We start from the raw sequence: 20,349 nt of genomic DNA, 5'->3' as shown, positions 1-20,349 counted from the left end.
ACACACACACACACAGATGAACACACACACACACACACACACACACACACACACACACTGATGAACACACACACACACACACACACACACACACACTGATGAACACACACACACTGATGAACACACACACACACACACACACACACACACACAGATGAACACACACACACACACACACACACACACACACACACACACAGATGAACACACACACACACACACACACACACACACACACACACTGATGAACACACACACACACAAACACACACACACACACTGATGAACACACACACACACACACACACACATATGAACACACACACACTGATGAACACACACACACACACACACTGATGAACACACCGACACACACACACACTGATGAACACACACACACACACACACACAGATGAACACACACACACACACACACACTGATGAACACACCGACACACACACACACTGATGAACACACACACACACGACTTGGATGATCTCAGAGTCGCTCCTTATTCTGGAGTTCAGATGGGGGGGGTAAAGAGGGGGGGGGGGGGTCGTGTTTATAAACGTCAGGACTTGTTGTGATGAAGATCTCGTAGTGGCGAGACGCGTGCACGCCGTCCTGACTGGAGCACCATCAGAGACTCTTTGATCCCAGACGCTGGTCTGTGAATAGAGCCAAAATGGCCGCCGCTGCTGCTGCAGCTGCAGCGTTGAGGAACAGGACGTGACTTGTTGTCACAGAGCTCCAGATGACGGCGTGTGAAGAGTCCCTGAACGCAGCACGGGCCTTTTAATTAAAGCGGGCTAAAGAATGTGAAGTGGAGCGTGATGAGTGAACAAACGGAGCGCGGGCGCCGTGTGGCGTGGCGTCCTCCAGCAGCTGCAGCGTCACCTGGAAACGCCGAGTGACGAGTCGCTGCGTTCAAGCCCCCCCCCCCCCCCCCCCCCCCCCCCATGTTTCAGAAAACACTAAGAGGTTTGTGATCCTGCAGAAGACCCCCTCCCCCCTCTGATCTCCTGATAGGACCCGCCCCCTCTTTGAAGGGGGGAGGGGGTCCTGAAGGTGACTCACACCAAAGAGGACCTGAGTCTGGTTCTGGACTGGACCAGCCCTCCTCGAGCCACGCCACGTGTGTGTGTGTGTGTGTGTGTGTGTGTAAAAAGTCCAGTTAGCAATGTTAGCACCAGCGCTAGTTCGCACTGATCTCATATAAACTGAAACAAAAACAAACCGACCAATCAGGAGGGACGGGAGCGTTAAAGAGGGGACGGACTCTTCACATTCTGCAGCTCTCCACTGAAGAGGGGTCTGAATATTCATGAATCAGGCCAAGGGGCGGAGCCAGGTCGAGGGGCGGGGCCAGCTGGGGGCGGGGCCAGCTCGGGGAGCCACATTTACAGGAAAAGGAGAAAAAACGGCCCCTGAAGGCCTCAGACTCAACCAGACTCCAGCAGCTGCATGTTTGAACACAACATCTCATACAGTTCTCCCTGATCCACCAATCAAAATCAAGAAGGGGCGGAGTTATGACATCACAGCGCCAACAACGAAACGATGGTGAAGGAGAAACTTTGTTTACACGAGAACGATCAACGCTGTAGTACACACGGCCGGCCTGTAGGCTGTGCCGAGCAGTGAGCGTGGACACACACACACACACACACACACACACACACACACACACACAGACACACACACACACACACTGTGGGAAACCCTCTCAGTCTTTCCCAACCCCGTCATAAAAGAACGAGCCCACTTCTTTCCCCTCTGGAGAATCCAGCTGCTGTAAATTATACTGATGGTGTGTGTGTGTGTGTGTGTGTGTGTGTGTGTGTGTGTGTGTGTGTGTGTGTGTGTGTGTGTGTGTGTGTGTGTGTGTGTGTGTGTGTGTGTGTCAGGAGAGGAGGAGTCATTGTTTAGTGTGTGAGGAATGAGCTCGGCGTGGGAACCCGGTCTGAGCTGAGATTATGAGAGCTGCACAGCTGGACGCTCGGGGAACACCGACAGCAGCTGATCACACACACACACACACACATACAGAGACACACACACACAGAGGGACACACACACACACACACACACACACAGAGACACACACCTGCAGCTCGACCATCAGCCAATCACGGAGAAGATGATCTCGAGGAAGTTCAGACTTCAAAGAGCCTCCAGGTACTGAAGCGAATAATAACAACCCCCCCAACACACACACACACACACACACACACACACACACACACACGGGTCAAGCTGCTTCCACGTGACGCTCTGTTATTTCATTGGTCGGGAGTATCCTCCCGTTAACCTCGACCCCGGGCAGCCACGCCTCCTTAACGGACGACTAATCAGACGATGGCGTTCGGTGATTCACTCACACGTCATGTATCGACTGTTGGACTTTTCTGTCTTCGAGCTGTCGGTGAAATGATGACAGAAGTCCCGCCTCTTCCTGTCTCAAGCTTTCAGGGTCTTTCAAGTCGCCCCCTCCCCCCCCCCCCCCTCGAGCCGAGTCGAGACACGTCTCCCTTCCTGCCGCATCAAAGAGCCCAAACACTCAGAGCGCCGCAGAGTCGTCCTGAGATTACAAACTGTGACATCACAGATTCAGACTCAACAGAACGCTCTGACCTTTGACCTTTGACCTCTGCCGGTCAGCTCAGTGTGATCAAAGTTACTGCAGGAAGGAAGTCCAATAACTTCCATTCATAGTTGGACTTTTATCCCCCGGGGTCGCAGACTAAGGGAAGGACACGCCCACTGGTCCTGGTCCTGGACTCAGACCTGGTCCTGGACTCAGTCCTGGTCAGCGCTCACATGAAGCCGCGGCGAGCCGATCAGCTGGTGGTCGTCACTTCCTGGACGAGACGACAGCTGCTTTTTAAAAATAAGAAAACGAGATCCGCCGTTTCAGGTCGACTGACTCGCTGACACGTGAAGCACGCGAGAAAAACCCGGAGCTGGAAACACGGCCTGCGGGCGAGGGGGGGGCAGGGCGAGGGGGGGGGGGGGGGGGGGGAGTAATTAAACAGATTTCCATGTGAAGGCGTCAGATAATCAGATCACCTGAGGGAGCAGAGCGCCGGCAGCATGACTGAACCTCTCAGGAATGTGCTGCTGGAGGCGCCGCTCGCTCGCCGCTCACAAATAGACCGCTATTTTTAAAAGGAAGACCAAGACGGTTTAGAGTCAAACATGTTGTCATGACAACATGGACGTCCTGATCAGTTGAGTCTTTGTGACCCGTCACAATAAAACGCCGTCTCTCTTCATACAGCGGTCTGAGAACTCGTCCTCAGATCTGTGGAGGGAAAATATTCAACACTTTAAAACTAATGATGAAGACAAGATGGCCGACGGCGCTCGCTGTGATCCTGACAGCATTCAGTCTCTTCACTCATCAACCATCAGAGCAGATATGGATCAGAATGAGTGTTAGCTTAGCATAACAGGCTCCAGGATGAACACCAGCCGTCTGCTTCCTCTGATCATTCTGAACACATGAGACTTCCTTCAGGAGACGCTGTTAGACCAGCTGCCCCCCCCCCCCCCCCCCCCCCCCCCAGGACACCAGGCTGCTACCTTCACACCTCAACCAACAAACAAATCACAAAGAAAGAGCTCAAACTGCTGCTGTTCCTGTAGGAACATGTTGACCCTACAGTCAGGTCAGAAAATAGCTCCGACCCCCCCCCCCCCAACACACACACACACACACCTCCACCCCCAACAATGAAAACTATGTCCTCCATGGGAGCACAAATCCCTCATTCCCAACCTGTGCAGGTGACATCACTGATTTACACCATGACGGACTTTCAGCTCCACACCAAACTCCGAGAAACATTTCATCCATTTAATGTGAATCACAAGTGTTACACTGAGCTTTCATCACACGACACAGCTGCTTGTATCAGTCTTTAAGGAACGACTCAGTCCTCCATCCGGCACACAGTAAAAACCACCAACACATCATCCTGCTCTGTGAACTTCTCAGATGACTTCCCGTCCTCAGCTGCTGCTGGACGGCTGCAGCGACGCAGCGGCTCGCACACAACCCGCTGTTAGAAGTACAGATGTATTTAAAGCTAATGTAGTTCAGGGTGAAATGTGTGAGCCGAACACAAGAGTGGTCCTTCAACAACACGAACATGTGTGTAACTGTGTTTATAAATGTTGTTGCTTCAACCAGTAACCAAGAAACCAAGAACTGACGGGTTTCTTAAAGAGGTTCGGCACAGCGGGTTTCACGCGCGGGGAAGAAGGGGATGTTTGGAGGATCTTACCGAGGTGCAGGGTGAGGTTGATGGAGTTCGGGTACTGGATCCCGGCCAGCATGGTCTGGCTCTGCCACCAGGTAGTGTCCTGCTGGTTGTTGTAGTCGGTCAGGTACACGGCGCTGTGGTGGTTCCGGGGGTCCCGGGAGTCGCAGATGTGGCACGACTTGGTGACTCCGGTGGCTCCGGTCTGCACGCAGTACTCCTCGGGCGGAGAGCCGCAGGTGTTGGTGGCCACCACCGTTACGTTAAAAGCGGCGTTAACGAACTCGGGCATGCAGCGCTGCGGGGAGCCCCGCTCGTCCGAACACTCGTCCATGGCGGCGCGGACGCACACCGCCACCCAGCTCAGGGCCACCAGAGCCCGGATCACACTCGGCATTTTTTCCTCTCCTCTCCGTGCTCCCTCTCCAGAAGAAAGTGTGTGCGCAGCTCCGACACTAACTCTCCCTGAACTTTTCCAAAGTTGGCTCAGTCGCTCCGGTTAGCGGCGGGTCCCCGGGGCTCTCACGGTGCACTGAGCGCAGCGGGGGGGGGTTTCAGCAGCGGCTGGTTGTCTCCGCTCCAGGCCGCGTCCAGAGCTCTGTTCCCGGTATGCTGCTGTGAGGGGTCTGTGCTCGGCCTCAGCTCTTTGTGTCCTCCGCCATGCACAAACTCCAGCAGGAAAAGACGAGACTCCAGACTACACCCAGTGTGCTACTGCGCATGTGTGCGGCGCAGGGGCCACTCCGGCCACTTCCGTGTCAGGCCCCCAGACCAAACTCCAGTAAAACTCTGGAAACATCCAACAAACTCCCAACAGGATCATATAACCTATGAAAGGCTGTGTGTAACAGGTCCAAGTAAGAAAGATCAAAACTATCAACACGTCTCAAATCATCTTTAAACTTCAGCTCACGTTTTCAATCCTTGACTTCCAGCCAATCAAAACCTCCCACTGAAGATAACTACTGGGACAAAAGACACTTTGATTGAATTAATGTCCTTCAGATAAAAGACAGAAACTTTCACTCACGAGTCTCCAACCTTTCTTTATCTTTGATCAAATGATTATGAAGCATTTATTCACACAGCAGCTGATTTCAGATTCTGTTTGTTCATGTGTGAAAATACAATCATGTTAAATTCAGATCGAGGTCCAAGATAACGTGACAGACGAGCTGCTGGAAACCCGCTTTAAAGTCTCTGAGTCTGTGTTTTAGATTGAAGGTGAATCAACAGTGACAGAGTGACGCTCAAACTCATCTTATCTCTGAACACACAAAACTGGGTTTTACACTTCAGGACCAGGAAGGTTCTAGAGTCTGAAAATATATATATATATATTTGATGTTTTTTTTATAAAAGGGGAGTTGTATTTGATTCAGATCAGTTTAAAAAACATTTTCTGCTTTTTCTCGGTCAAGAAGGAAACTTTCACATTTCTACAACATGACCTAATTTAACTCCAGATTCATGTTTGTACAGGTAAAGTTTCCCTTTAAAGTCAGTAGACGTTTACCGTGGTGTGAAAGGTCAACACTGACCTCCTGAGGTCCACGCCGCCTCCTTAAGACAGGCTCAAAGCCTTTGTGGTGTGAGGGGCTTTTTACAGAAAAGTTGCCCAGTGGACAATTAACATCTATTAAAAAAATCAGTCAGAAATTATTTGTTTTAGAACATTTATTGAAAAATCAAAAAAGTAAAAATCTGACAAAATCTTTTAAAATTCAAACACAAATCAATAAAGTAAAATGTAAAAATGAAGGTAAAAATAAAAGATTAAAACTTTGAACCCGAGTTTGTGGACACTTTAGTCCCAAAAAGTGAATTTTAAGAATCAGAGTGACGTGGAGTCTTTTAGTGAGAGTAAAAAAAGCCTCCTGATCATCGTATCAAAGTCTTTTAAAACCAAACTGTCTCTTTGTCCAAAACCTTGAAAAAAACATCAACCATGCAGCTGCATCAACTTCAGAATTTGCAGAACTTATCAAATGACAGGTTTGTATCACCATCGGTTCAGGATTATATAAAAGATGCAAACATGAATAATATGTGAAAGCAATAAAAAGCAGACATGATTATACGATAAACAGATTAAATGGTAATAAATGAAACAAACTCAAATATGGTAAAAACAAATTCAACAATTACAAATAACTTTATGATCTTTCAACACCCAAAAATAATAATTACATTAAAATAAGAAGGAAAAATCACAAATTCAATACCAAAGTTTTCTGAGCTTATAAAGCTGCAGACTTGTTGACACAGGTTTGAACGTTTTTCAGAAATGACATGATGGTTCTAGTGAAGAAAGTGGTCGGACATTTAAATTGGACTCTTGATTTCATACATATTTGTAATTGTCCCTTTTTTCTTGGTTATAAAGGAAATGTTAACATTCAGCTCGATTGCTCCTCTGTCCCCTGCTGGTCTGTTTTCACAAATCGTTTCCTGCCAGAGCTCGCTTGTATATCTACACTGATGATGCTCGTAGCTGGTTTAAAAAAGCAACCATGGCCTCCACTTGTAGGCAGCGTTTGTTTATGTCTCATGAGGGCAATGGTGTCCATCCTGGTACTGTGGATGTTTTTGTTGTTTCTGAGATGACAACAATGATCCTCTTCCACATCTAATGACTTCTGTTTTGATATTAAGCATCTTTGCCTGAACACATCAAACTGAATCTATTCTTTTTCTTGTGATATCTGTCAGACATCGTCATGTGTCGTCTTTTAGCAGCTTTGTTGGCCATCCTTTTGCTCTGGTGTTTAAGGAGAATTCAGTTTAGTCTTTGTCTCTTGGCTGTAGTCACAGTGCTGCATTCTCCGGTTGAGGTTGTCTGTTATTGGTTGCTTTTGTTGCGTCTTTGACCCAGATTAGAACCAAAGCCGGTATCTAGACTTCTGTGGGGGGTCTCTCCTCTGTTTACTTTAGCCATGATCTCTGCTTGTCCTCTTACGTCTGTCAGGGACTGAACTCGTTTGTGCCAGCCTGGTTTGCCCTCAGATTTCTCTCCTTCAATGAGAGTGTCGATGTACTCTGGAGTGGAGAGAGGATCTGGCTTCAGTGCAATCTCTTTGAGTCTGTTCAGACACTTTGCAGATCCAGAAATTAGATCATTCAAAGTCTTCTTCACAGTTTCATATTGAGCTTTCAGTTTTCCAATCAATGCCTCAACAATATAATTGGCCTGTTTAGCTATGTCATACTTCTTTTTGAGGTCTGTAATCGTTTGTTTTTCTTTAACTTCTTTATACTCCCATTTGTATTTCTGATTGAAATGCACACTCCAGATACATTTACCTGGACACACTGTACAGTATCCATCTGGCCCCATTGCACAACATCCATGTTTGTCTTTGTCATCTGCATAGGCACAATTATAATGACAGGTCATATGACACTGCTGACAGTTGGTGAGGTGTACTCCAGTACCAGAAACATCTACCTGAAAAGGTTTCATTACAGTGACTTCAAACTCATAGTTCTCATTTCTGCTGATCTCTGCCTCGTGCTCCTTCAGTTTTTCCCCCGTCTCTTTTATCTCCTCGAGTTTGGCTAACCCAAATTTAACCTGCTCCTGCAACTTTTCAACTGAATTTTCGAGCTGCTTTCTTTCTTTGAGGACGTCCTTTGTCAGTGTCAAGCTTTTAGTTTCTATTTGATTCAAAGCATCAAAGAAGCTCTTCATGCTCTCTGAGCCCATACACCAGAACATCTCATCAAAGCTTCCCACCTTATCTCCCCTCATGGTGTCTTGTGCAGATGATTTGTTTTCCGCAAACAAAGCTGAGTTATTGAATTTGAAGTGACTCGGCAGCCCGTCTTTTGTTTTTGGACACGGGACATCTGCAGCCTTGATCGCCTCCAGAACTGGTGGGCGCTGACCATCAGCAAACGTCAACAGAACCCTGATGTTCTCTGCAATGTCTTTGCCAAAGATTGAGAGCACAGAATCAAACACATATTTCTGTGTCGCTGTGAGTCGAGCTAAAGAGGCCGGAGCAACAAAACACACAGCATCAATCTCACTTACACCACGCTGTGAAGAGAAGAGATTCCTCAGCTGTTCTGTGATCTCCCTGTCTCTCTCTATGCCTCTTGTATCTCCAAACCCTGGAGTGTCAATGATGGTCACTGAGTAATCTATTTTAAAGCCTTCCTGGTGGTTGATTTTGTACACAGTGACTTCAGAGGTCTGGCTTTCAGCTTGTGATCTGGACTCATCCTCTTCAATTAATTTAAACCTGAAATCATCATCCCAGTTCACTCCAACAATGTAGTTGATCATTCCATTGATCAGAGTAGACTTTCCTGATCCAGTTGCTCCCATAAGCATTATTGTTCGGTTCGGTTTCATGCTTTCTCTTCCAAAGTTAAACCTCCGACATCCATGTATGTTCACCCGTTCTTTTTCCAGAATCAGTTTGTAAACTGAGGGTGAGGCATGGTTTATTCTGTTGCTTTTCTGTTTGAGTAATTCTGCAAGCGGATTGGTCTTTGGTTCCAAGGTTTTAATGGCTCCGCTGACCTGATTGGCTGGTCCAACACCTACAGAGGTCACTGCTCTGCACCTGATCATATACTCTGTGTTTGGACTCAGATCACCCACTGTGACCTCTCCAGGTTTTGATGCTGTCTGTTGTTTCCATCCTTCCTCTCCACTGACACAGCACTCAACAGAGTAGGAGGTGACGCTCTCTGATCCAAACTTTGGTGGATCAATCTTCAGTGTCAGACTATTGTGGTTTACGTCTCTGACTGTGACTGTTTCAGGCTTTGAAGGCGGCTCAAAGTTCTCATTGTCAAGAAAGCCGTCTTCATAAACGTAGATGCTCGAACCTTTCTGTGTCTCATTTGTTGTTCCGACTGCCATGAACTTAATGTTCTTGTTCTCCTGGTTGGCCTCTGCAAAGTCACTGAAGAGCTTTGATTTTTTCCTCATTGATTTGACTACTTCTCTGGAAGCGTACCATTGTTCCTTCTCTACATCCTGAGTCTGTGGATCTTGAGGGTTTTCTGGTTTTTGTCTTAAGTAGTCTGACAAAGCTGAAAGGTACGGTTCATTGATTCCCAGTGAGGTGAAAACAAAACACACAGCATGCTCTGTTCTTATACTTTCTTTGTAAAGGTCATTCTGAGATGGTACAACCTTTGTGTTCTTCATCATCTCTGTTAAAGACAATAATGTCTCGATCTCTCTCTCTTTACAATCCATCCACTCATTCAGGTTTTCACTGTTGAATGGAGAAGAATGTATTTTCCTCAGGACATCTGCGAGCACAGCCTCCTCTTCTCCTCCTCCTCGGATCGATGGAAGTTTCTTTGCCAGAGTTTGTTGGAATTCCAGTTTGAACTCAGAGCACCTACTTTTAAAAGTTTTAATCTTTTGGCTGATCTGTGGGAACTGATGTGCTGTGGTGGTTCTCAGTGCATCGTTACACCTCATTTCCAGCTCAATGAGGTCCTCCAGGACACTCTGTGATTCTTGAACTAAACCTTCACTTATCTGACGTACAAGTTTAGCAGCAGTAGAATCTAACATTGTCAGAGGCAGCAGCCAGACCTTCACTGGTACTGCGTTTTCTCCATTGGCTCCCAGCAGTTTAGGCAGACTTTGGTAGACTTGTACTGCTTCTTGAAAGGATGTTGGAGTTTTCTCAAGAGAAAAGTCTCCAAAGAAAGTGCAGGAGAACTTATCAACACTATCTTTGTCCTTGTCATCCATTTTCAGTGAACCATCACCCTCGATAGAAAGGCAAGGAAGTTTCTTGATCGCTATCTTCAACTTTCCCTCAATGTGTTGTTGATCTTCTTTTTGAGAAACTTCACAGTCAAAGACAAAGAAGGCTTGTGCCCCATAAAGAATCGCTATGACTACATGTGTCGCTAAACCTTTCTCAAAAACATTCTGGTGCTTCATATTTCCTGTTCCAAGATGATCCATCGACAGTTCCTGGACCTTTGTAGTTGCTTTGTAGTTCAGTGTACCTCTGGTTTGGTTTTTGGAAGTCTTGCTGTTGTTCAGGTATTTGGCTGATCCACCAACCTCTACAAGTCCCCCCAAGAAACTTGCCTTCAATGGTGCTTTAACATCGAGTGCAGAGGATTTATGCTCAATAGATTCAGAGGCAACAATCTCAAATTCATTATATTTCTGTGTTCGTTCTCGAACATGATTCTTCAGGTCACCACTGTCCCACAGGGTGATTCCTGCAAAAGAAGAAGCAACAATCAAGTTCAACTTTTAGACAAAGTGTAACAGGAGAAGCTGTTGGGACAACATCCATGGGAATGGTATTTGATGAAGTGATTCAATGATTTTAGAGGAAAAGATTATAGAATTTAAATCTCAGTTCTACAGTACCAGGCACGAGTTGGTCTTTGCGGCAGTCGTAAAACATCCCGAGGCCGAAAGGCCGACCGAGAGCCGCCACCACCATCGTCTCACCGACTTCAGAGGCCATTCCTTGGTCTTAACTCCACAACATGGAAAACAGCCTGTTAAGATTGTTTGGTACACCATCAATCAATCAATCAATCAATCAATAATCCTCTATTCATCTCGCAAACAGAGGAAATACAGTTTGTGCAGGGAGGGCACTGGTTTGTTGCGACTGGTATCGTGCTGACACTTGTTTCTTCCCCAACATCAGAAAAGGAAAAAAGAAAGGGTAGGAATGGGGGGGGGGCATAAAAACTCAATTCCATGCCATGTCTACAGAGAGAGGCACAGATTGGATGGAGAGAAAAAAGGACCCTTAACACAAACATGCACACAGTAGCTGTGAAGGTGGGAAGGCGGGTGTATGCAGGGTGTGTTATTATCATCATGTCATTTAAACCTTTAAGCGCTCTATATTATCTAGCACACGGCCACATCAGAACTCAGTGTGGCTCTGATTCAAGGCTGCATCTGAAGCAGCTTCTAGGAGCAAAGCGGCTGCTTGCAATATACAATAAAAGGGGGATGAATTTTAAATAACATCAGGTGTGATGGTGGCGGCTGCACTTGTGATTATATCAGCGCATTAATCTACGTTTCATACTGTTGCTTTGTTTTCACGTTTATAGGACACAGCTCACTTAATGGGATCTAAACCAAACTAGATTTACTTAATAAACAAATATTTATTTCAAAATCATCCACACTGTTAAATGACTTCAGTTTTCAAAAACAAATCAGCCAAATTAAATATTGTTTGTTGACATTCTGAAAACGCCTGTGTAGCACGAGGGTGTGTCCTCTCTTTGTGTTTATTGTACATTTTCACACAGTAATGCTTTCATTTGAAAACCTGTGACCTGTGAAAGATAATTAAAGTAAGTTTTACTGAAAGAGTTTTATTCCTAGAGGGGGGGGGACATCGTTGATTGACAAACAGAAAGTCACCATGTTTACTCACTTTTACCTGCCTGCTGCACACTGAACAAGGAGAACGACAATTTCTACCAAAATCTTAAAAAGTGGATCTAGAGGAAACAACCAGCCCTGCCTTTAAAGGAAGACTGTGCAACATAAATTTAACATAAATCATCTTAAGAGGGCGTAAAGAACTACAGTACATCATTACCGTATCTTTCTCTCTCTTTCTGAGTCAGTCTCTCTCTCTCTCTTTCTCTCTCTTTCTGAGTCAGTCTCTCTCTCTCTTTCTGAGTCAGTCTCTCTCTCTCTCTTTCTCTCTCTTTCTGAGTCAGTCTCTCTCTCTCTTTTTCTGAGTCAGTCTCTCTCTCTCTGAGTCTGTCTGTCTGTCTGTCTCTCTTCCATTAGCCACAAAACTCTCCTCTCTCTCGTCTTGTTCATTCTCAGATTGAATATTTGATCTCAAGTAACCTGCAATTCACTGCACATTGTCTCTTCATTGTCCTGTTGAGTTCACCACATTATAATCCTCTGTATATATATATATATGTCCCCTCCTACTACTTTGACATAGTTTGTTTCTATTTCATCGTTTTTTTTAACTTTTTTTAATTCTGTACTGCTGATGCTGCTACAACGCCTTAATTTCCTCATTGGGGATCAATAAAGTTATATCTTATCTTGTCTTAAGTACTTTTATTTAATCATCTTTTTATGTAATTTATTTGCTGTGAAACAAGTTAATTAAGTCTGATAGAGTCTAAGTCGAGGTTCAGATGTCAGAGATTGAGGCGTACTCACGTTAAACTTGATCACTGAAGAGTTTCAGATAAACCGTCCTCTGTGAGCTCTGTCTCGTACGCTGACCTGCTGTTGTCTGTCAGAGTGAGAGCAAGAAGAAGGAGGAAGAGGAGGAGGCCTCATGTTCAGGATGTGTAAGATGTGTGTGCTGAGTTCTGATATGCTGACTGGTTTAATCGAGTTAAAACCAGATTGTAAGAAAGTCGTCATTGAGGAAGTTAAATTAAGAAGTGAATCTCGAGGACCTAACCAGCCCTGCCTTTAAAAGAAGAAAGTGTGGAGCAATTTGTGAAATTATTTCTGAACAAACAGATATACTCAAAACACAATGGGACTGGGACTTAGGCCCCTCACTTTAAATCAGCATTGGAATGCAATTCTTAAACAAGTTCACTCTTCATCTCCTTGCAGCAGACACGCGCTCATACAATTTAAAATTGTGCACCGTCTCCACTTTACAGAAGTTAAGTTGGCTAAGATCTACCCAAATCTGGACCCCACATGTGATAAATGTAAATCAGCACCAGCCACCTTGATTCATATTTTTTGGCTTTGTCCTTCTTTGCATGAATTTAGAGAATTAACACAAATAATTTCAATTATTAGACAATGAACACAAACTGGTGAACCTGCTGGGTGAAGTCAAACAACATGCCATCACTGCAGCATGTTATGTGACCTGCTGTGACCACAAGAGAGCGTGCAGCAGCTCCAAACCCCCTCGAACACAAACACACAAACAAAACACACAAACAGACAAACACACAAAAACATGCAAACAGACAAATACACCAACACTTACATACAAATAAACACATTACACAAATACAAAAAAATACAAACTCATCTACCATTAAAATTTAAAATGAAATTCTAATCATTTTTTATTGTATTTTGTACTTTATTGATTTTCTTTCTTATATTTTGAAAAAAATAAAATTAAAATAAATAATTTCAATGAATTTTTTAATCTACATCTGTAGATATAAAAAAAGGTTGATTGAAATTATAATTGGGGGCGCCTGTACGCAGTAAGGAGGCCAAAGTCCTCAAGCGGGCGACCTGGGCTCGACCCCGGCCCGAGGCCCTCTCCCACACGTCGTTCCCATTTCCGACACGATCCACGTTCTCTCTCTCAAAGGCAGAAAAGCCCAATATATATATATATATATATATATATATATATATATATATATATATATATTTGCTCTTTTTGCTAAATATTGAATCTTTGTTTTTTCTTATATTATAAAAATGACATTTTAATTTTGCTGTTTTGTATTTAAAAACAAAAACAAAGTTAACTAGTTAGGGGATCTTTTCTAATCTCTTATATTGTACTTAATTTTATGTATTATTTTTGATGTTAATATATGTTTTCCACGCTAATAAAGTCCTTTAAATTGAATTGAATTGTCAGAGATCGAGGCGTACTCACATTAAACTTGACCGCTGAAGAGTTTCTGATAAACTTTCCACTGTGAGCTCTGTCACGTGCGCTGACCTGCTGTTGTCTGTCTGAGTGAGAGTAAGAAGAAGGAGGAGGAAGAGGAGGAGACCTCATGTACAGGATGTGATACATTAATGTGCTGAGCTCTGATTGGCTGACTGCTTTAGTCGAGTTCAAACCAGATTGTGGGAAAGCTGTCGTTGAGGAAGTTTAAAAAAAAAACAGTGGAATCTAGAGGAAATAACCAGCCCTGCCTTTAAAATAAGAAAGTACGACATGAATCAAACATCAATCATCCCAAGAGGGCGTAAAGAACTTCATTATTCCCCTCTCTCTGTCTCTGTCTCTCTCTCTGTCTCTCTCTCTCTCTCTCTCTCTCTCTCTGTCTCTCTCTCTCTCTCTGTCTCTCTCTCTCTCTCCAATAAAAGGCATAAAAAGCTTGAAAATTCAATCCAAAAAAAGAAGCTGTTTGCACGTATTGTTGTTTCTCCTCCTCTCGTTTCAATTCAATGTTAATTCAAAGGGCTTCATTGGCACGGAAAACAGACATCAACTTTGCTAAAGCTCATAAAAATACACCAAATTCAGAGATTATAGAAGATTCAATATTTAACAAAAAAACTTTTTTTATATTTCTCTCTCCTCTCTGGTGTTGTTCATACTCAGCTTGAATATTTGATGTTGATCAAGTACTTTTATTTAACCATCTTTTTATGTAATTTATTTGCTGTGAAACAAGTTAATTAAATCTGATAGAGTCTAAGTCGAGGTTCAGATGTCAGAGATCGAGGCGTACTCACGTTAAACTTGATCACTGAAGAGTTTCAGATAAACCGTCCTCTGTGAGCTCTGTCTCGTACGCTGACCTGCTGTTGTCTGTCAGAGTGAGAGCAAGAAGAAGGAGGAGGAGGAGGAGGAAGAGGAAGTGATCTCATGTTCAGGATGTGTTAGATTTGTGTGCTGAGCTCTGATATGCTGACTGGTTTAATTGTGTTAAAACCAGATTGTAAGAAAGTCGTCATTGAGGAAGTTAAATTAAGAAGTGAATCTCGAGGACCTAACCAGCCCTGCCTTTAAAAGAAGAAAGTGTGGAACAATTTGTGAAATTATTTCTGAACAAATAGATATACTCAAAACACAATGGGACTGGGACTTGGGCCCCTCACTTTAAATCAGCATTGGAATGCAATTCTTAAACAAGTTCACTCTTCATCTCCTTGCAGCAGACACGCGCTCATACAATTTAAAATTGTGCACCGTCTTTACTTTACAGAAGTTAAGTTGGCTAAGATCTACCCAAATCTGGACCCCACATGTGATAAATGTAAATCAGCTCTAAAAGTCAATGGGGATTTTGAACGTGTTTGTGGTTAGACACCTGAAATAAGGGTTGTGGTTAACTCAAGCTAAAGAGACATTGTTTTGTTAGACGAGATAAACTACGACAGCTAAGTCCCCCACTTGTGAATTTTAAAGTTTTTACTGATTAGATCAATGAAGCGTAGTTGTGACGTCAAAATCAACCAACCGCGGCGTAGTTAGCTTGTAGCATCACGTTAGGATTTTACTTCTCTCGGCTGCATTAAAGCTTCAAACTTCATATAAATAGTGTTGATCTGTAACTTTATCCAGCTGAACTAAACAGCATCAGAAAAGTGTGTTTGACACAGAGATTATTTTCTGCAATCAAACAAAATCCAAAAATCCCGGCTAGGAGAATTTTCTACCACCAGTGCCATTTCGTTCGGGTAGCCTACAAAAATATGTCATCACTATAGCAGTCTATAGGTGTTATTGTATTTTTATTTGGGAGCTTGTTTTATTTTGGCGGTCTGTTGCGATGACGTCACATCCTGTAGTTTCGCGCTGTTCTCCTCAGACTGTCTGAGACCCCGCGGAGGAGAGGTGAGTGTTTAGCTGTGCTTCAGTTACTACAGTGTTAAAACACGGTAATAAATGCTAAATGATGGTTAATACTATACTCTGTTAGGCTCACAGACCTTTTAATAACATGTTAACTGTTCGCTTAAAGCTTTTGAAACCTTTTATTTGACATACAGCACTTTGTTTGTACATGCTAATTAGACGAACTTTAAGCTAGAGCATCTCTGGTTTCTCATGTGGTCCACAGTATTTTCTTTCCCCCTTTAAAGGTGTTCAGAAATATATACATAAAACAATGTTTGAGAGTTAATAAGGCACAGCTAAGTCTTTAAATGTTTGAAACAGGATGGTGTATCTGTCAGGATACAGAGGAAATGATGAGGAGACGTAGTTGGTCTTTCAGTAGTAGTTGTTGTTTAGCCTTTTATACAAACAAGTTGAAAAGACGTTGATTTAAAGTTGAGCGGGAAACCATCGTGTGTCAAACTGTTGGACTCCACATGTCTTCATATCAGGTAAGCATACACTTATATCTAATGGTTAAATCATTTAAACAGACTGAATGTTGTTTAGTGTATTCACACTGTCTAACAGACAGTCATACCTTCATGTTGTCACAGTGCTCCTTATTATTGGTCATTCAGACTCTTCTGCTGTTTAACTGTTAGGCTGCCATCTTTTCATTTGTCTTTGTGAAATCTTCATGTTTAGCGTTCAGCTTTATAAACACCTACGCTAAGTTCATGTAGCATGTTAGCTGCTGTGACGATGTTACCATATATTTAATTGATAGATAGATAGATAGATAGATAGGTAGATACTTTATTGATCCCGAGGGAAATTCAAGACATGTGATATAAATGACACAGTGACTCCATATTTATAGTGAAGTGTCCGAGTGATCTTTATTGAAAATCTTTATTTTTTGCTTTCTGTTTAGACTGGTCCCAGTGTTCGTCCCTCTCCCCTTCCTCTGGTCAGTCCCTCCACTCAGGACGACCTGTGGACAGCTGAGGGAGTTTCTTTTGTGTCTTTGACATTTACTAACCTGGAACAATATGCAGTAGATGCAGCACACGAGCACAAGTGATGATGGCTTGATTTGAAATGATGTGCATCTGTTTTCTTTTCTTGAATTTCCCTCGGGATCAATAAAGTATCTGTCTATCTATCTTTCTAGGAATAAACCGTTCTCTGTGGGACGAGGACGATGATGCTCTCTGGGTTGAGGACGAGTTCAAAGGCCTGAAAGAGACGCAGACTTTGGATGTAACATCTGAACTCTGCCTGTGGTCACAAAGGAAGACTTCAGCCTGCTGTCCCAGCTCAGGTTAAAGTAAGTGTTCAGGATGTAACAATTCACTCAACTCCCCACACGATACGATTTATTTTACAAAAATAGACTGAAGACAAATTATGACTGAAAAAAGATTCCTTTAAGTTTTTTCATAAAGACCCCAATGCAGCTCTGTATCTCTTTGGCTCTCAGACTTCTTTGGACACTTTACATTTTTTCAAAGGTTTCAACAACATCTGAACTCTCAGGAGCACTCGAGGTCGTATCACCTTTTCAAAGTTCAAACTGAGGCGTCTTCCACTCACATGAGCAAGTTGGTTTGTGGTTTTGCTCAGGACATGGTGCACTCATCTCACAGGGTCAAAGGCAGCTAATAAACGTATGCATGATAAATGGTACGTGTAAAGGCAATGAATAGCAGATATGATTATATCATACATGGATTAAATGATAAAAAAATACACATTAAAAAAATCAACAATTTCACAACTATTCTGATCGTTTAACACAGTTTACAATTAAATGTGGAAAATATTGAAAGCTTTGGAAAAATAGTAAAGAGTGAAAATTTTCTATTTGAGGAACATTTAGCAGCCCTCGCTAACATGAGAAATAAAAATAACACAATAAATCAATCTGAATTAGGCCAAAGGGCCGAAATCTTCTGATTATTCCACTGAAGTCGTGGACCACAAAAAATCCCCTCAAGGGCCACAACGGTCCGCGGGCCGCACTTTGGACCCCCCTGGTTTAGATCCATGCAGTAGCGTACTGTATGACGTGAACCTTTTCTATTGCTGCTGTTTCACAAACAGGTGGAACACTGAGGGACTTTTATTGTGAAACAGCCACAGGAAGATAATGATTTAGTCAGTTTTGAGCTCAAACTGTTTTTAACTAAAGATGAGAGCAGTCAAAGAAAGAACAGATGAGTTTGAAACACTGACATTATAATGAACATCAGGTCAGATATAATGAGCTGGAGTTATTGTTTAGGACTGAAAATGAAGAACCAATAAGAAGCACTCTCTGAGATCATTAAAGGGCTCTTCTCTGCTGCTCTTCCAGCCTCCTTTTCCTCTTCTTCCTGCACTGCTTTTCTTTCTTCCTCACTTTCTCTTTGCAGAACTTTCTTTGAGGTTTTTCTCCTTCTGCATGTTTTCTTTCATTGTTGCTCATAATTTTTATTTTATTTTCCTCTCCAGTTCTTCCCGATCTTTCCGCATTTGTTCTTTCTTATCTTTACCATTTTCAAACTTCTTCCTCTTTGTGATCTGAAACAACTCATTGGTGTAATGGTTTCCTCCATTCTTTTCTTTGATTTTTCTGATCTTTTTGAGCAGCGCTCTCCTCTGAGAGTGATCAGAGAGCCTGTTGTTAAAAACGTGGTACTGGCCCTTACATTTGGCTATAAGCTCCTGCAGGTTTCTGTTTTTACTCAAGAACTCCTCAATAGGTTTATCTTCAAGCAGGTCACCATGGGTAAAGAGAATCATGCAGTATTTATCTGCGTCCTCTCCAAAGATTTTCTGAATCTCCTCCACCGACTTCTTTTCGTCATCTTCGTCGTCGTCATCTTCGTCTTCGTCATCATCGTCGTCATCATCTTCGTCGTCGTCATCTTCATCGTCATCTTCGTCGTCATCTTCATCGTCATCTTCGTCGTCATCTTCGTCGTCGTCATCTTCGTCGTCGTCATCTTCGTCTTCTTCGTCGTCGTCGTCATCTTCTTTTTCAACCTCATCGTTGTCATCTTCTTCTTCTTCAACCTCATCGTCGTCATCTTCTTTTTCAACCTCATCGTCGTCATCTTCTTCTTCTTCTTCCAGGTCGATGACAATCAGAAAGACATGGGGTCCAGGAGAAGCATAAATAATACACTGGGCGATATTTTTACGTGTCCTCTTTTCACCAGTATCGGTGTTAAACAGCTCTGGAGTGTCTATGACAGAAACCTTCTGTCCGTGCACCTCTCGAGACTCCTTAGAGCACTGCTCGGTCACAGAGGAGATGTCAAATACTTTCTTTCCCAGGATGTTGTTTCCTGATGAGCTCTTCCCAACTCCGCTCTTCCCCACCATCACGATTCGGATCTCTTCATTATTGTAAATGGTTGGTCCTGATTGGATGAAAGATAAAGAAGGAACATTAAATGCCAGGTTTTGAATACCAGATCTTATCCAATTGTTCAGTTCTTTTTTTTTTTTTTTTTTTAAACTCTATTTGTCCCCATGGGGTAATTAGCGCACCAAGCGTCCGACCACAGGAGCAGCGAACTGCACACACCCTAACTGAGCAGGGGGAGCAATTCAGGGTTAAGTGTCTAGCCCAAGGACACATCGGACATGTTGCTCGCAGTAGGGGATCAAACCCTCAACCTTCAGGTTGAGAGACAATGACTCTACCCACTGAGCACAGCCGCCCCTAGTTCGTCTCTTTGCGGCGTTTCCATAGACTAATCCCGTGAAAGATTCCCAAATAACCGATCCTTACCGTCCCACTTTTTGGGACCGTCGGGTGCAAAGAATGTGGAGCCGACCTGAAAAGGTGGAGCTAAACACTGCAGTCCTCTGATTGGGTGAAAGAATCGTCACTTCCCGTGTTTAAAGCATTGACTGTAACACAGCTGATTGTTTACGTGTGTATTTCTCCTCGCCGCACACAGCCTTCTCTGAAACCATCCCCCCTACCTGGACACCTTCACCCAGTAAAAAGAGCATTCTGTTTTGTGTTGCGCTGCCCCCGTTGCTGTCATAATTTTTTTCGTTTTAAGAACCTCTCTATTACGTTCAGACCTCTATTACGTTCAGACCTCTCAGACCTGGACCCATGATACATTAAGCATTGTGGTTCAGTATATTTTTCAACTAGGATTCGAAATATTAAAATCAACATATAGAGCTTCTGTAAATTTACATGTAAAAGTGGGCGTGGCCATTTCTCCACCAAGGAGTTGTTTTTTTTGGAAAACAAATGCAAATTGCAGGGGATTCAGAATCCCAAAGAACCTCTAGTTTGACCCCTCAACAAGCTACCAAAAGCAAATTTTTAAATTTTCATCAATAACTTTATAGTACCAATAAGGTACTATTCCAGGTACCCCAACTTTGAGCCGTTCTCACAGATTTTCCTGCAGGAGTTGGATTTAAATGTTTTTATGTCTTATAAGACACCTTTATAAGACACCACGTTTGTGAAGAAATCTATTGGTAAGGAATTTATTCCCAGATTTTTGCAATATTTCCTTATTAAATCTACACCTACAAACTAAATTCTGTTATAATTTAA

The 20,349-nt window shown here is 43.3% G+C and overlaps 3 protein-coding genes and 1 long non-coding RNA gene across 6 annotated transcripts in view; 1 reads left to right on the top strand and 3 right to left on the bottom strand.

The window, feature by feature from the left end:
• Positions 1 to 3,747: 3,747 nt before the first annotated feature.
• Positions 3,748 to 5,580, bottom strand: LOC306827338 (laminin subunit gamma-1-like). The gene has a single exon (XM_079349076.1). It carries the CDS (start codon positions 4,661 to 4,663, stop codon positions 4,172 to 4,174), a length of 492 nt encoding a protein of 163 aa, XP_079205202.1. The 5' UTR covers positions 4,664 to 5,580; the 3' UTR covers positions 3,748 to 4,171.
• Positions 5,581 to 5,638: 58 nt separating this feature from the next.
• Positions 5,639 to 20,349, bottom strand: part of LOC306827318 (uncharacterized protein) — a 22,541-nt gene continuing 7,830 nt past the window's right edge. Inside the window, exons 1-3 of one of the 2 annotated variants that reach the window (XM_079349034.1) lie at positions 12,431 to 13,078; positions 10,634 to 10,741; positions 5,639 to 10,479 (exon numbers count right to left, since the gene is read on the bottom strand). In XM_079349034.1, coding sequence (XP_079205160.1) covers positions 7,109 to 10,479; positions 10,634 to 10,733 — 3,471 coding nt within the window. In that variant the 5' untranslated portion in view covers positions 10,734 to 10,741; positions 12,431 to 13,078 and the 3' untranslated portion in view covers positions 5,639 to 7,108. Of the gene's footprint in view, positions 10,480 to 10,633; positions 10,742 to 12,430; positions 13,079 to 20,349 lie in introns of those variants that run through there. The other variant, XM_079349033.1, reaches the window with a different exon arrangement.
• Positions 15,695 to 16,779, top strand: LOC306826973. Of its 2 annotated transcripts, XR_013779552.1 has the most exons (3): positions 15,695 to 15,785; positions 16,224 to 16,279; positions 16,705 to 16,779. It is a non-coding gene; the product is annotated as an uncharacterized lncRNA (long non-coding RNA). The 2 variants fall into 2 exon arrangements; XR_013779553.1 differs by having other exon boundaries at positions 15,695 to 16,279.
• The window catches only part of LOC306827322 (cytolytic toxin-alpha-like), a 26,327-nt gene continuing 23,724 nt past the window's right edge, over positions 17,747 to 20,349 (bottom strand). Inside the window, exon 4 of the mRNA XM_079349045.1 lies at positions 17,747 to 19,180. Within this exon, the coding sequence (XP_079205171.1) occupies positions 18,246 to 19,180 (935 nt within the window). The 3' untranslated portion in view covers positions 17,747 to 18,245. The remainder of the gene's footprint in view (positions 19,181 to 20,349) is intronic.

Source organism: Symphodus melops (genome assembly GCF_947650265.1).
Source record: "Symphodus melops genome assembly, chromosome: 7".
In the NCBI taxonomy this organism is placed as follows: domain Eukaryota; kingdom Metazoa; phylum Chordata; class Actinopteri; order Labriformes; family Labridae; genus Symphodus; species Symphodus melops.
This window is presented reverse-complemented; position numbering and strand designations above follow the sequence as displayed.